At 40.1% G+C, this 17150-nt stretch overlaps 1 protein-coding gene across 8 annotated transcripts in view; it reads right to left on the reverse strand.

Annotated features, from left to right (window-relative positions):
* Nucleotides 1-10212: 10212 nt before the first annotated feature.
* The window catches only part of CDKL5 (cyclin dependent kinase like 5), a 165006-nt gene continuing 158068 nt past the window's right edge, over nucleotides 10213-17150 (reverse strand). For 6 of the 8 annotated variants that reach the window (XM_079122778.1, XM_079122781.1, XM_079122782.1 and 3 more), the window contains 3 exons: nucleotides 15064-15186; nucleotides 13786-13902; nucleotides 10213-10612 (listed from right to left, as the gene is read on the reverse strand). In XM_079122778.1, coding sequence (XP_078978904.1) covers nucleotides 10226-10612; nucleotides 13786-13902; nucleotides 15064-15186 — 627 coding nt within the window. In that variant the 3' untranslated portion in view covers nucleotides 10213-10225. The remainder of the gene's footprint in view (nucleotides 10613-13785; nucleotides 13903-15063; nucleotides 15187-17150) is intronic. The other 2 variants (XM_079122784.1, XM_079122783.1) reach the window with 1 other exon arrangement.

Here is a 17150-nt window from a genome sequence, read left to right on the forward strand (position 1 = left end):
CCTAAATGGGATGGTTTATTTCACAGTCCTATTACTTCACTGTCTTCATCACTATAGCTTGTGGTAAGTTTTAAAATTGGGACATGTGAGTCCTCCAAGTTTGTTCTTCAAGATTGCTTTGGCTACTCTGGGTTCTTTGAATTTCAACGTAAATTTTTAATTTCTACAAAGAAGTCAGATGGGATTTTACACTGGACACTGCTCAGTACTTCAGAATTTATTTAATAAACAATGAAACACTGAGATCTGTAAAACATTTACCTGCAGTTAATTTGCTCCTGACAGCAAAATTCATGACAGAATGTATAAAAAAAAAAAAAAAACTATTATTGAGGGAAGTGTGAAGCTTAACAGAATCTTGTTATTAAACACGTGAACTATGTTTGTAGCATAATTTCTTTTGTGCAAGAAACTTCAATTAAAAATACATAATGCAGTAAAAACGCACTCTTACTTTATTTTAACATGTTTATTTTTATTTTTAGAAATGCTAGAATGTGGTCTACACTTGGGGATTTCTTTTAAAAATGTGGTAAAATATACACAACATTTTTGCAGATTTTTAAATAATTAAATGAAATGTTATGAACAGAGAAGTAGCATTAAGTGTTGCCAATATTAAGAAAAAAAATCTGAGCTGATTCTGGTACTCGGTGTGGGAGGAGGTTACTTGGACAAAGCAAAGGTATTTCAAGATAGAGGTACTGGTACGAATCTATTCTTGAGGCCAGAAGACTGCACCCCTAAAAGTGAGCCTTTGAACAAATACTGACAGAAGCCTGCCTCTGTTCACTCGAGGCATGGTTGCTGAGGCCTGCTAACAAACAGCTTACAAGGGCTGTGATTCCAAGAATGGCTCCAAGCTGGCCCTTTATAGCCACCACCACCTTAGAGGGCTGACAGGAAGATCATATAGGATACATGTATCACAAATGCTTGGCAGCTATCCAGTGACATTCCTTCTCAGTTCCCCAACTGGGACACAAATAACAGCAATAATATTCTGATAGCTAATATTTATTTATTGAAATTCTATATTAAGTGCTTTATAGTATTTCATTAGATGCTCACAACAACCCTCTGAGGTAGGTACTATGATTGTCTCCATTTAAAGGTAAGGAAACTGAAGCATAGGGAAGCTATGTATCTTGCCTCAAGTCATGGGCAATTTAGTTTATGAAGACAGGACTCCACTGAGGCAATCTGATTCCAGATCCTGGGCTTTTAACCACTTCAAGGAAAAGTTCCATTCCCAAATCAAATCAGTTATGACCTGCTAGAAGACAAGGGATGGAAGGTGGTACATAAATTGTTGTGAGCTTTTAGATAAGAATATGTTGGAGCCGGGTGTGGTGCTACACGCCTGTAATCACAGCGGCCCTGGAGGCTGAGATAGGAGGATCACGAGTTCAAAGCTAGCCTCAGCAAAAGCGAAGTGCTAAGCAACTCAGTGAGACTCTGTCTCTAATAAAATACAAAATAGGGCTGGGGATGTGGCTCAGTGGTCGAGTGCCCCTGAGTTCAATCCCTGGTACCCCCACGAAAAAGTGTTGGGGGCTGTGGTTGGAGGTCAGTGGCAGAGCACTTGCCTAGCATGAGTGAGGCACTGGGTTCGATCCTCAGCACCACATAAAAATAAATACAATGAAGGTATTGTGTCCATCTACAACTAAAAGATAAAAAAAAAGGAAGAATATGTTAAGTTGGGTGTAGAGGTACAATACACCCTTGCAATCCTAGAGACTCAGGGAACTCAGGCAGAAGGATGACAAGTTCAAGGATACCCTCGGCAACTTAGTAAGCCCCTAAGCAACTTAGTGAGAGCCTGTCTCAAAATAAAAAAGAGTTGGGGATGTAGTTCAGTGGTAAAGAGTCCTTGGGTTCAATCCCCAGTTTAAAAAAAAAAAGTTATACATAATGAGAATTCATTATTACCTGTTCCAATTAGTATACTTCCTCATCAATATAGATAGCCTTTTCTAAATGTTCTATTCCCCCCTTTCTTTTCCTTTTGGGGTTTTGGGGATTGAATCCAGGGCCTCATGCACACCAGGCAAGCTCCCTACCACTGCGCTACATCCCCAGTCCCCAAATGTGTGACCCCCCCTTTCCTTCATTTAACTAAGTTGTGTTTACTTTTGTACCTAGAGTTCCTTCAGGCAAATAATTTTACGTGCTCTATGTTGGAAACTGTTTCTGAAAATTTGGACATTGGAGTTACTTGCATAAACCAGAATTACTAAAGGGAAAACAATATCTGAATGTGACTACCATTGCACTTGATGTCAGTTTTATACATGGAGATGCAGTTTACTAGTGGTTAAGGGTATGGGCTTTAGGGTTAACGCATTCAGCCTCAAATCCTAGCATGCCACTTCCAAACTGGGTGACCTTGGGCAAGATAATGCAAAATATGAAAACCTGTCCCCTCATCTACAAAATGGGGATAATAGTAGTACCTGCTCCACTGGGTTGTTATTTAAAGTAAATGTAATAATAAAACACATGGCACTGTACTTTGAACATAAAAAAATGATAAGCCCCAGATACTTGATTCAGTCTTAATAAAGGTAGAGTTGAAACCACAGGCTACAGTTTCCATGCCACTTAAGGACAGAGCAAAGAACTGGTTGACTCAGTGCCTTTGTTTGTTATTTTTTTTTTGTGGTGCTGGGGATTGAACCCAGGGCCCTGTGCATGCGAGGCAGGCACTCTACCAACTGAGCTATATCCCCATCCCTGTTTGCTGGTTTTGACAGTGCTTTTTAAGAATACAAAGCGCTTAGTATTAGCTCCTACTCTTTGTTTACAAAGATAAAGAAAACTGGAGAATATTTTATGTATAAATTACCACAATATTTAAGTTCTTGTTTCCCTGACTGAGCATGACTCAGTAGGTCTTCTTACCCTAAATGACACAAGTGTCAGTAAACTCTGGCCTGTTTATTTAAATATTTATCTGAACGAGCCCCCAATATTTATCATCTGGCCCTTTGCATTTAAAGTTTGCTGACCCCTGCCCTGCAACAAGAAGGAACCCACATGGAGCTGTTCATCTTTGCTTTCTCCATAGCACTGAGCACAAGGTCGACATCTCTTCCCATCCTCCTCAAACCACCGAGTGAGCATCTGGCAACGCATACAAGTGACAACACTCAAGTGTTAAAGAAACCAAAGTTTTCAAAATGCCATAGGGGAAAAGAACTTTATAAATAGAAAAAAAAAAAAACAAAAAAATAAAAAACCAAACAAAACAAAACCCAACATCATTAAGTAACAGGATTTGCCTTGCTTTACATTAATTTCTCTCCCTTAAACTGATTACAACTTCAGAGGTCCATTATCCCTCATTTGAATTCAAATGCCTTTTTTTTTTTTTTTTTTTTTTTTTTTTAAATACAAAGAAGGAACTAAAACCGAGCTGGCTGTTCAAATGCAAGAAGGACCATAGTGCTCAAGATTGGGACGGCCTGGCAGTCACATCAGTCAGTGCAAAATCTGCATTTTATTAAAGACATTTGGGAAGATCCATTCAAAAATACATTGTGCTCAGTAAAAATTAACCATTTCATGCTGATAATGAAGGTTACCACGGAGTAGATATTTGTATAATTATTTACAGCAACAATAGAAATTTTACAGAAGTTTAGAATGGAGTACATGCCAGAAAAAACTTGATAAGATGTACCAACACATGATACAAAGAGTTATAGAAACACTTTACAAATGGTTCATAATTAGCTTGTGAGGAATTTAAGTATTCAACACTTTAAATTCAGTTTGGATTCAAAAATTAAAAAGATTTAACAACCACATCACACCCTTGCCACAGTAAAAAGTATGGAATTACAATTTATATAATGGATTATAAAGTCTGTGCAATTAAGAATTTTCACTGATTCTTCATCTACCACAAATTGGATATCACATCCCTCTGGCTTATCCCTATTTTTGTTTTTAAGAATGAACAGGGTCTCAAGGTCACCCTGCCGTGTGTCTTCCCAGATACCCCCTTCAAACCTACTAAAGATTGAAGAAGCTCTGAATAGTTGTCTAAGTATATACAGAATAACTACCTGAATTCAGAATGGCACAAAGCAATTCTTGGAGATAGGAATCTGGGGCAACTATTGTTTGGCTTAATTGTTTCTGTTAATCAATGCAAGTTTACAGTGAGAATTCACTTCTTTCCATCACCACATCACCCCTCTGGCCTGACTCAATCGGTGACCAAAGAGTAACAAAGGAGAGGGACGGAGATTGGCGACTAGAAACCGATTATTGATCCCTAGGGAAAACGGGTTTTCTGCAAGCTTTGCTTTCCATTTTGGAAAAGCGAAGCTATTATGGAGAACTTACACATTCTCCAGGAGGAAAAGCATCATTTTTCTCATGAAACTGTACAGAGTTTAACCAGAGCTTTTGATAACTCTGGCAATAAACACTTTAATCCCCCAATAGGGACAAAAGTCAAGGCATCTACCTTTTCTATTCCTGGGTTTCTTCTGATTAGACCTGAAGCAGAGTACTAGGACAAGCTTGTCTACGTCTGAAATGAATCCATCAGCCTTCTGGGAAGTGAAATCCCCAACCAAAGGAAGTCCTGAGGGATTCTCAGCAGTCTGTCAAAACAGAGGGAAGGGATGGAGGGACAGATAAGGCCTCTTTCTCCCTGATACTCTGCATGGGAAGAGCAGCGAACAAGGCAACTTCTATTCTGCATACAACACGGAGACCGATTTCAGATTCCCAAGAAGGATCAAATATGACCAAGGATTGAAGGGGGTGTAAAGAGCTTACCCTTGTGGGACATGAAGGGCCTCGGAAGTGACACTAGTTTCACTGCCGCAGTTCTGCTGGCCCTACAAATCTAGCGTGCAGACTGTGACAAATTTTTTCTGGCAATACAAGAGACAAAACTCCTTTAAATTGGGGAGTGGACAGTTGAAGAATGAAAATGCAAGGCAGGTCAAGATCATATTTAACAGCCTACAGTAAATACGCAGAAAGGTGGGTCAGTGCCTGGAGAAGAGAAAGGTGGAGTTGGACCAGGCCCAATGCTGATGAATTACCAAAGCACTGTGGGAAATGAAGACTCCTGTAGTAACTGGCTCGCACAAAAGTCTACCATCTTGTATAGTACATTCAATTAAGAAAAGAAAGAAAGAAAAAAAATAAAGAAAGAAGAGAAAGAAAAAGAACAAAAAAAAAAGAAAGAAAAGAATCACACAGGGCAGCAGGCCCAGAGTTTCCTAGACACCTGACTTCTCCCCCATTGTGTAATGCAGACAGATGAGGGATGTCATTTTCTTGCATGGCTTCATACTCATGGTTTTCAAGAAAGAATTTTTTACTCAGCTGAACCAGACCTCAAGATACTCTATATCTCAGCTGATCATGAGGCAAAAAGAAACCATGACCATTTAAAGGTTTGTTTGTTTCTGATAAGCCAACCTCTTATTTTTATTTGAAATTTTTTTTTGAGTGCTGGGGATCAAATCAGGGCCTCATGCATGCTAGAAAAGTGCTCTACCATTGAGATACAGCCCAGCCCTAAGCTGGCCTTTTAAATCTCCGCAAAGACCTTCTCGTGAGATTCTGGTCCTGGGACATTTTCAACATTTATACTGTTTTTCTGCAGTCTCTTTCAAAGAAACCAGAATTGTTATTTCTTAAACCATAAATAAGTTTTCTCTGTCTACGTGCTTTATTAGTGATGAACTGAAGGAGGCAAGGAAATAGCCCACTGTTTTCTGGCTGGCTTAGTGCAACACACCACGTTCCTGGTTCACACAAGTATGAGCCTGTGGATCTTTGTACTGGCATAGAGTTCAGTGTCCCACTTTTATGCAGGAGACAATAAACTTCCAGACAGAAAAGCAATGCTCTCCAGAAAACAGTCCCAACTGGGCTCCAGGGGTGACTCTGCTTATTGCCCTTGCCAAAAAAAAGTTGTGTCGCCACTGGGATCCAGGGGAACAGAAGTGAACAGAGCCTTTTACACACGTGAAAAGTAATCCTCTGGCCTTTGAAAAAAAGTTGTACACTTAATGAGTCATTCTCAATACATGGCTAGAATAAAATAAATGGCTTTTTTCCTTATTTACTCTAAAAACTAGTTTAAGAAGTGAGGATACTATGATATCAACTAAGAGGTGCTGGGAAGGGAAAAATGGGACAGCATTTCCTAGTGTAGTCCACTAATTTTCAGATTAGGAACATGCTAAACTGGCTAACTCTACAACCACAACATACTTTATAATACACAACGTGACTAGAGACTGACCAGCATAGCTCCGAGCTTAGAGTTAAAGTATACAACTGCATATGGTGAGCCTTAAAGCATGTTTTAAAACAGATTTAACCAAAGCATACACAGCACAAATACTTCTATAATAGCCACATCACAACCACCAATAAAGAGTTTTTTTGCTTTTAATCGGTCTGTCATATGCTAATATTTGTAAAGAGCTATTAAATAACTTGATTAAAAAACAAAGACATTTTCTTTCGGTAGACACAGCTAAAAGCCATGGATGCCTTTGAGCAGTTGGTAAAAATCATGCCAATCTGCCAGGCTGTTGCTTGCTTCTAAATATAAGCCTCATGGCTCTATGAAAGATTTTCTAAGGATGCTAACCTAGAATTTAAGTTCTCAAACACACATAAAGTAACTCTGGCTTCCTCCCAAAGTGTGCACCTTTTAGCAGGCCCAAGACAATGGAAACGAACAACAGGCTTCCAAGGACTCAAGAATTGTGGTAGAGATTCATACCTGCAGTTCTGTAGCCTGGAAAGAACAAGGCCAGAGCCAAGCTCTGCAGATGGGGTCTGGGGGGTCTGGAATGGTGTCGGTCAGGGTTTCTCAACCTCAGCACGAGTGATAGCTGAGGCTGGACTGTTCTTTGTTTGGGGGACTGTCCTGTGCACTGCAGGATGGTTAGAAGTATTCCTGGCCTCTACTCATGAGATGCCAGTAGTAACCCCCACCCAGGAATGATACCTAAATGTCTCCAGACATCGCCAAGTGTGTCCTGGGGGGCAAAATTGCCCCTGGTTGAGAAGCACTTGTAGAGACAGCTCACTTGAGCCCCTTGGCACGGAGAACTACCTTTTGGTCTTGGGTTATGGAGAGAGGCTAGACTTCAGTCAAGACTGAACAAGGCTCAGTGCAAGTTCACTTGGTACTTTAGAGAAGCAAAAGAAGAATGGCAGAGAAGTCAAAGTAGAAAAAGTGAAGCTAAGTTGTTTTTTTTTTTTTTTTTTTTTTTTCCCAAAAGTAGATTAGCAATACTTCCAAAACACAAAGTATTTCACAAGCCTTCATTCAATCTGTGTATTCTTTAGGAATTCAGGGCAGATGACAGAACATGGATGCCATAAATTCCCCTTCCTAAAGAAAATGCAAATTTTTGTGACATAAGTCAAGTCCTTCCCATCACAGATGGAAATCTTTGTGAGGTTAATAATTCCTCATTAACCAGAGGCGAAAGCAACAGTTACAAGCTGAGAGAGGACCCATTAGATCCAAAAGAAGACTTTTACTCCCCCCCACCCCCACCCCCAAGCAGGAAAAGAATGACATGCTAGAAATGCAGAATGTAGATTCACTTACAGCTTATTAAGGATCAATGAAAAGTGGGAAAGGACAAAAGCTGAGAAGAGGATAAAAGAGCTACCTCAAAAACACTAGTTGAAAACATTGTAGCTATTTTCTGGCTCAAATCTGGGAATGTACGAAAAGTACATATTGACTCTTCATCAGTTAGGTTTAGTTTGTTCTAGGTAGAAGGCAATTATTCTAGCCCTTCTTTGAAGAACCATGGAGAATATAAATGTTCTGCAAACATCTGAGATCCCAGTGTTAGCAAGGATGACAACATGGGAAACCAGCCCCTAGGTGACAGCAAGCCTCGAATGCCATGGCATGGCAACGGGACTGCGCGGTCCCTAAGCGCACAGCACAGTGAGAAGTCTTTCCAGAGGAAAAAACATAGTTTCTGGTTTGCAAGGGGGATACAAGGTACAGATCCAGTATGAAAAAGAAGTGTTAAATATACACCTTTGTAGAGTCATTGTATCCAGGCAAAAACTGCTGAGGGTTTACCTCACGTGTATAACCGAGCAGCTGCCTGGGAAAGCCAGAATTCAGAGCTACCCAACCAGTACTGAACTGGTGACAGAAAGGAGATAGAAAAGGAACTCGAGAACATGCAAAACTATTGATTTGAATCAAATTGTTTCAGTGATAGTACCCAGTTGAGTTTCATTTTAGTGCCTATTACACTTACTACAATTAAATAAAAAGCACCTTATAATGACCTCTCTATATATAATCAATACACATCGTTATAGTATTTATATAAAAATGCATTATGCATACAATTTAAGCTTCAGAGAGTCTAAGACCTTTTTCTTTATAATCTTCATAATCATCAGAGCAAGGATTCTAAAAGTCTTGGGAGAGGGTTAAGGGGAACTCAGCATACTTCAATGATGGCTGACTTGATTCAGGGGCTGACACTCTCAGAATCCTGGAACGAGTAATAAATACTGAGAAGTTACCTCTTTGAGGGGTGGGAGGGACCTCTAAAAATCTTATTGCTAAGAGACTACTTCCAAAAATCTACTAGTACTGATAGATGATGGTGTTGAGGTGATTCCTGTCAAGGATAGCCTGGAGATATGGGGGATAACACTTGCTGGCCAAAGGCCTTAATGGAACTCGCGAGTAACTTGGGAGTTGAAAGTGATCAAATGACGGAAAGATAGGTCCTGTTCTGATGGAGGGAGGGGTGTATATACAGGTGTGCATGATGACCCTGTCAAATATGGACAGTCCCAGGAAGAAAAAAAGGGATATAGTAATTTTCTCTACATCTGGAATTGCTTCAGGAGCCTTTTAAATATGTCGGAAAGAGCAAAAACGAAAAAAGCGGTTAGAAGGAGAAATGCCACACAGGCATCTCACACCGCAGCTGGAGCCAACGGTCTCCAGGAGGGTGGATGGTATTCAGGAGCATAGAGCTGGTTTGCAAGATCTGCAGACAGGTGCCTCTTACAACCTCACAACAAGGAATGTTTGCTGGCGAATCTTTGGTCTACGCTCTACCCTACTGCTAAGTGGAAGAGCACATTCTTTCTACAAAGACCCATAAGCAACACCTCTGTCTGTTCTCCCCTTGTGTACAAGTAACATCCCTGGACACAAACGGGAGCCAAGTGTGTGAGGGCAGAAACGAGGCCTGCTGGAATCTTCACTGGTCTAGCTGACCTTCTTCCCCTGTGGGTCTGGAAAGAGATGCTGCATTGTCTGCTACCAAGGATCACATCTAGAGGCTACTGCTGGGGCCAAAAAGTCGAGCAAAGTTCATACTGTTACAGTCACATGTAGCCACAATTCAACTCCCTTTATTAGAAGTATAATACTCACTTCATATCACAAATGTATAAAAATATGGCAGATAGTGTCATAACGATACTTTCTTTAAATGAATATATTTATAAAACAGACATTTACCATATATATTTATATATATAGAATAAAATACTCCTGATGCAATATATAAATGTTACTGTTTAGTTTTTATAGAAACTACTGTAGCTGTCCCACTGCTTCACAATGTTCCAAACAGCTCAAAATAACTTTACATTAGAACATAAAAGTATGATAATTATAACAGTACAATATTAATTATAAATAAATGTTACAAATCCTATCAAATATGGAAGCTTAGAAAACAATTTAAGACATACAGTTCATCTGCTAACCCTTCAAAGGGATACTCTTGGATTACAACAAACCCCACATTTAGTCTAGGCAGAAAAAAATACGTGGTAAGGGCATCGGTCAACACGAATTTTTCTATCCCTTGCAGTGCCAGGACATGTCCTGGCTTTCCCAAGTTCAACAGAGATTGCACTAAAGCTGGAATGTAAGGGGGAGAAACTGGCAAGAATTTCTTCTTCCTCAATGGCACACTCTATCCATTCTCACACAAGACCTGTGGGGAGTGGCGATTCCTAAGGAACCCCCGTGGCTCTAAGATCCCTGACTAGCATTTGTGGCTGTGAGGAGCCAGATGGCCCTACACATACAATATTGCACACACCTTCATAAAGCTGAAAATACTGGCTTACCACCCTGGCCCAGCCCATTCCCTGGCCCACCCCATGCCCTCCCTTCCCAACTGGCTCGTCCCCCCTCCCCCAACCCCAGCATAAGTTACAAGGCCGTCTCTTTTAAATCGTTCAGATTTGGCATTCGTGAGCGATTTGTTCTGTTATAAGGGTGCCCGTTTGGCCCACTCTTGGCACCCAGCTGTTCAGAATAGGAAGGCCCCTCTGTGGCACTCCGGGTCACAGAGGACACGTGCCAACCAGGATCCATCTGACCTGGCAGCTGGAGGGCTGGCCTGCCCTTTGGTGTGGGCTCCTGCCGGATGTTGGTGCTCCCACCAGAGGCCTGGCTCAGGGGGTGAATCCGAATTTCTGAGAAGGAATTTTTGGTTTGTTGAGCTGTTAAGGGCTGGAAGCGGGGATCTGAGGAAGCCGGGTGATTTGAGGCTGAAGAGAGATGTAACAGCTTGCGCAGTGATTTTAATGGCTGGCTCTGAAAGAAAGGATAAGAACATATATGGTATTAAATTCTGAGTAGACCAGGGAGCTGGGAGAAAATGGAGCTTAGAGGGGAGATGCCTGAATGAAGCCAGGGAGGGCCAAGTGTGTGGTTGGAGGGGCCAGCCCAGGTCTATCTGTCCTCTGAGCTGCTTTGAACAAGACTATAGTCATGTTCTTTCACATGAAAACCTAGAAATCTAGAATAAACAACTCGAGCTGATGGGTATCGCTCAAAGGCCCAGGCTCCTGCAATCTGGCTGCATCCCAGCTTACCATGGAGTCTCGTGCTTCAACCATAGGAAGAAGAACTATAAGAAGGGATGTGCCTGGGGCGCTGGGGTTGTGGCTCAGTGGTGGAGCGCTTGCCTAGCACCGGTAAGGCACTGGGTTTGATCCTCAGTACCACAAAAAAATAAATAAAATAAAAGGTATTATATCCAACTACAACTGAAAAAAAATAAAAATAATAATAATAAAAAAGAAGGGATGTGATTTTCCTTTTTGAGAAGACCTCCCCAAAATTCCATATAATACTTCCACTTTTATTTTACTGTCTAGACCTCAGGCACACAAGCTTATCTAGTTGTACGAGAAGCTGGAAGAATGTAATGCTTTAGTTAGGCAGTAATGCACTGATCTAAAAAATTGTATAGCCCTTTTTGTTCTCATGTATCTGATTTTCCCTTTCCTTTGATATTGTAAGGTCTGAATGTGCCCTGCTGTAGTTACTTTTATGTGCATGTGTGGCAGAGGGGGTAGTAACAATGCAAAGATTTGGGTATTAACAATGCAAAGCACAGAAGCAAAACCCCTACAGAATCTAATTTTTCATCCACAGAGGCCTTCAGTTCCTAACATGGGCTCACAGCCTGCCTGCCCGTCCATGATATAGCTGCTGGCCAAAGGACCCATCGGGGGCTACACTATGGAGGGAGACTGGCGTCACCGCAGAAGGCAAGGTCCTAGACATGGTCTGCCTCAGGCTAGCCAAATACTCTCAGGCAACTCCTGAGCCTCGGGCTCCTCAATGGTCAAAGGCAGCTGACTCTCCTCTTTTTCCATCTCTACCACTTGACATGTGAAAGCCACTATTAGAAGAGGCATGGAAAGCCCTTGGACATGCACAGCCAATCACTACTGCTGGACTCTATCACTCAGGCTTCAATCCCAACCTTGGGGCACCTCTCGCTGCTAATCCTCAGAGTACCTTTACTCTGAGTGTCACAGTACAAGTGACATACATTTAGGGCTAGCCAAGTTTGAATACCATGAAGATCTCCAGGAACACCATAGGGTTTGAAGGAATGTGATGTTGAATGCCAAAGTAGGGGCTGGGGTTGTAGCTCAGCGGTAGAGCTCTTGCCTAGCACATGTGAGGTACTGGGTTCAATCCTCAGCATCGCATAAAAATAAATAAATAAATAAAATAGTCAGGCGTAGTGGTGCAGGCCTGTAACCCCAGCAGCTCAGGAGGCTGAGGCAAGAGGATCAAAGTTCAAGTTCAAAGCAAACCTTAGCAACTCTGTGAGGCCTTGAGCAACTTAGTGATACCCTGTCTCAAAATAAAAATAAAGGGCTGGGGATGTGGCTCAGTGGTAAAGTACCCCTGGGTTTAATCCCCAGTACCAAAATAAAATAAATAATAAATAAATGCATAAATAAAATAAAGGTATTGTGTCCATCTACAACTAAAAAACGTTACAGAAACAAAGAAAGATATTCAGACAAAGTAAAAGGTGTGAGAATCAACTCAAGGATGAACTGCTCTTGGGAAGTACCCTCTAACACTATTCCAAGATCTTTCTAAGAAAGCTGTGGGTCCCTACAGGAGGTGGCGTAGTACCCTGCACACTGTAAGCACTCAAAAGTGTTTTTGGTTTTTCATTTTTTTATTATATTGTTATAATAACACAATGAGACTCCTGGGGACTTTTCCTAGCCCTAATCACATGTAACTATTGAGCAATTACAATAATCCAGAATCAGCTGAAGATGAAAAGTTACTTGAAAAAAACCTCTTGGCAAAAGAAACAGTTTTACCATGGAGTTTAAGCATACGGCTCTTGCTTGGAGCCTGTGTTCCTAGTTTGGATACACATCCAATATACTTGGATATCTGGTTCTCTATTCCCCCACTGCCTCCAACCCATATTATATCAGAAGGAGAAAATATAAATGGTTAGATAAAGAGGATAGCCTTTTGGGGAACTCCTGTCCCCAACTCTAAGTTACAGCTTATAGCTAAAGAGAGTAAACAGAAAACCTATAAGGAGTAGGGGACCCACCTCCAAACCACAGAAACCTGTGGTACCATTAAAGAAATTGACAAATTATATTACTATGTTCACTGTGGTACTGAAAAGTTACAATATTGAAACTTTTCCAGTCAACATAGCCGTTTAAAGGAGATAAACCTCTATTACTTAAAAAATTTATTGATTCAGTTTCTGTTTATTCCCCCACTACAGCAGATAAATGTGCCTACACAATACTGTCTAATATGTAGTTCTTACTGCAACTGTTTGCTTGTTTTCTATCTGAAATAGCATAGGTTTCAAAAAATGGAATGTTCTTTCATGAAAGTTTATCATATTTGTATCTGTCTTTTAAGACCCAATTTGGGGGCTGGGGTCATAGCTCAGTGGTAAAGTGCTTGCCTAGCATGTGTGAGGCACTGGGTTCAATTTTCAGCACCACACATTAATAAATAAAATAAAGGTTCACTGACAACTAAAAAAAATTTTAAAAAAGACCCAATTTGTATGCTACTACTTTTAAGGAAATCTTAATCTTTCCACCATCTCCAATCATTCTCTCAACATTTTATAACTGACCTCACTTTTCAACACATTCTTTATGAATCTCTCTCCTGGGTTGTAGAGTATTTGGTTGCTACGACTATATCTTCTTCATCCCTTTAACCTCTCTGCCCCCTACCCAGCTAAGTGAAGGCTGAGAGAGACTCACTTTTTCCCCAATGGGACATGAGTCACTGAAGCAAGATTCATCCTGACTCTCAAGATATACCTGGCTATTAGTGAGGGTCTATTTGGAGGAGGCCCTCAGCCTTCTGTGACACTGAGAGGCTAACTTAAACTCCCCTGCCTTCCCCTGTAGGACTTGCAGTGCAGAGTCAGAGTCTAAAGTAGTGCAGGCTCCACTCACTTGGATCTGTAGATCTGAGAACTTTTCAGGACGCCACTCCTTTGGTCTGCTTGAAGTGCTAGCAGAGTGAATGGCTTTCTGTAATGTCAGAAGATCGGGGCCATCAGAATTGGGCACCTAGAGTGAAAGGGGACAAGGTTTCAATGAGCACACCAATAAATCAAGTTAAGATATACAGCCACACCCAAGAGGAGAACCAGAAAGCAAACTGAACCAAACCAAAACTCATAGGGGGGAGAAAAAAAAACAACAAGAAAGAAACCAAAACTCTCCCAATATTCATAATGCAAGTGATGCTAGTTAAATTCTGCTGCCCTCTTAATAATTTTCCCTGCATTAGGAAAAATTGGCAGATGTCATGCAGCTTTGTTAAAACCTCAACCCTTAAAGCATTCCCATGCTGTTAGTTTTAGTCGCTGTAAGAGAGAGCAGTTAAATTGGGCTATACCAGGAACTGCTGTCGTATCCTCATTCCATATTGCAGTTAGGTTATGAACCAGTTCAATAAAACAAAAAATTTTTCCTGCTGGGAAAATGATCCAAACACTATAGTTGGTGCCAAAGAAGTCTAGTAGGTCTTCAAGGATAGCGAAGTGGGAAAGTATGGTTTGAATCATAATTCCAATGGCTGCCCAGTAAATTTGGGTCTAGCATTACACACTAGAAAAATGCTGGAAATTTGTGCCACAAATTCCAAGTGAATGCAATTGGTCTATTTGCCAGTTTTGGTGAACAAAGGAGACTTATGCCAAATGCTAAGCAAAAGCTGTGGCTTTCAACTAAGTGACCAGCAAAAGCTAGAGCCAGGCAAGGAAAGAGCAAGTCACCAACTAGTAGAAGTTGTTTTTTCATGGAGCCTGCTAGCTCACTTAATTTGGTCGATTCAAACTTGGTTTCAAAGAAACAAACTGCCAACCAAATGTTAACAAACTTTGTGAGTCAAATGCAAAGACATTTGTTAACTGTAAATGTTAATCAAATTCTTTACAGGAAATAAGGGACTTTATGAATGCTGTTGGCCAATAACTGGCTAATCAGACAATCCAAACTAGTCTTTTACTAGTTTGTTTAATAGATGTTATGCATCAACATCTTTAACTGATTCCAAAAAATCCAGAATGACAAAGAATTTATATCCTGGTGAATTTATGGAACTGGCTCAGGTACTTAACTAGCACAAAGAGAATATGACCCCATGAAAATAAGACATGCTTTTGTCATCAGTAAAACAAGTTTACTGGAGCAGTTTTCAGGGCTACCATACATAAAAATGGGTACCATGGGTGGAGTGACTACAGGAAGCTTTTTCAAAGAAGAACTATGCTTTAAATGATTCTTTGAATTAAAAAGAGGAAAGAGGGATTTCTTGATGCTTGGATTCTCCCCGTTGGTGGAATCTGTCTGCAATATAAGATACAAATAAACTAATTGCAAAAAAAAAAAAAAAAAAGGTGCTTTTATTGAAACTAATAGCCCTTTGCAGTCTTCAAATTGTTAAATATTAACAATCACTGGAAGAATCTGTGCTGAGCATCTAGAGCAGTTCTGTTTTATTTCTCACCTGGACACGAAGAGGTCAATAAGGTAAGTTCAAGGCAAGCACAAACTTCTTCTAAGTATATAATATGTGGTGGTCAGGATCAATACCTATGGTAGGAATGCCTGGAGACCTACAGACATCTATTCATATTAAGCTTATGAAACATTTAATAATGTATTTATTATTAGAACAATTATTATAAAGAATTGTTTAATGAGCTATTGAGGAACTTCAATCTTTTCCTAATTGCTAGAGAAGTTTAGCAACTAAAAAGTATATCATATAATTTGCCTATTAGTGGGTAAAAAGATACCGTAAATTCTTTTAAACTTGGTCAACTCTTGAGCCAAAATACATTGCTTGGAAGAGGACTAATGGGATGCTAATATTGAATAAGAAGCCTTCTTGTACACTGTTAGAAATATTTACCCAGTGGGAAATATCTGGCACAATTTAGAAAATTGGCTTTTCAAGTGAAGAAACAGAAAGTTCAATCTTTAAATTGAAGCATCATTGCAAGTTGAGATACTAAGTAGGATACAATTACCAAGTTGGCAAAGTCACCATATGCTCTGAGGGTTTATGTAACTCTCTGGATATGTAACTGAAGCCAGACTTCCCAAGGCAGCTTCCAGATTTGCTTGAGTCAAAGCAGGCACCTTTACCATACAGAATTAATTTTTGACACCCCCTTTCCCTCTTATGGATATCTCAATTGTCAGAGAACTAGAAAGTAATAAAGGCATTCAGACCATCTTTTATGGGTATGTGTATGAAGACATTTGAGAAAAATATCCCATGAATTTTCCTGCTCTACTGACAAGAACCCAGGGCACAGTTTAACTCCCATAGTGAAAAAGGTCAGAAGAGAGCTCCCCCGCAACACCCCAGAGGCTTTCTGCAGCAATGGGCCCAGCATGGACTAAGCCTGGCACTGGGATTCAGGAGGACCCACTTTTAGTTCTCCCAACTGACTATGTGTTGGGCAGGTCACAACCTGCCTGGGCTCAGCTCCTGTTACTGAAACAAAGTGGTTCAGCTAGATTTAGGATCCACCAACTTTAAAATTTCACACCTCTCTATGTGCGTGGGGCATCAGAATTTCTTTGAATCTTACGCCAAAGTTACTATGCCTTAAATCTTTCAGTTTGTTTTAGTTTCCTTTTGTTGAGTTCTAGAAAGTGAAAACAAATGAATTTTAATTATGTTTGCTCATTCAAAAAATGCCTTAAATATTTTTTCTTTTACTTAAAAAACATGGTGGTATTAAAAAACATTTGCTTTGCAAGGCTTAAGGAAAGATATTTTGCAGTTAGTTTAAATATCTAGTAAAAAATAAGTTTAAGTCAAAGGGATGTTAGAGAATAATAATTTTCCTATTTACCCTAATCTATACTATTTAAATATCTAAGTAACTCTATGCTGAATAATGAAGTCTGTCAACATGTATATACTCTACTTGGCCTCACTGAGTCAGGGGCTTTAGGTTTAATGTTGGTCTAAGGCAGACGGACATTAAAACCTAATTCTAAATACAAAAACAGTTTCAATTCCTTGATTCTTACTATTTTCTGTCAACCACCTAAAATGGTTGTAGATCTGTGGTTAACAACAAAAACTCTAAAATAAAAATCACAGTGGTCAGGAAAAGGCAGCTGAGGTTCAATGACCATGATAAATATGTTCTATAGACAATGGTAAATGTTTTACTTTCTTTTTTTTAGCACTTTAAATATTTTAAGCATCCTTAGGCTAATGTAGGTCTATGTGTTCATCCATTCTCAGTAACAAGTGTAAGTAATATCTGACTGAGTGGCATTTTTTC

This window comes from Sciurus vulgaris (genome assembly GCF_902686455.1).
Source record: "Sciurus vulgaris genome assembly, chromosome: X".
Lineage (NCBI taxonomy): Eukaryota > Metazoa > Chordata > Mammalia > Rodentia > Sciuridae > Sciurus > Sciurus vulgaris.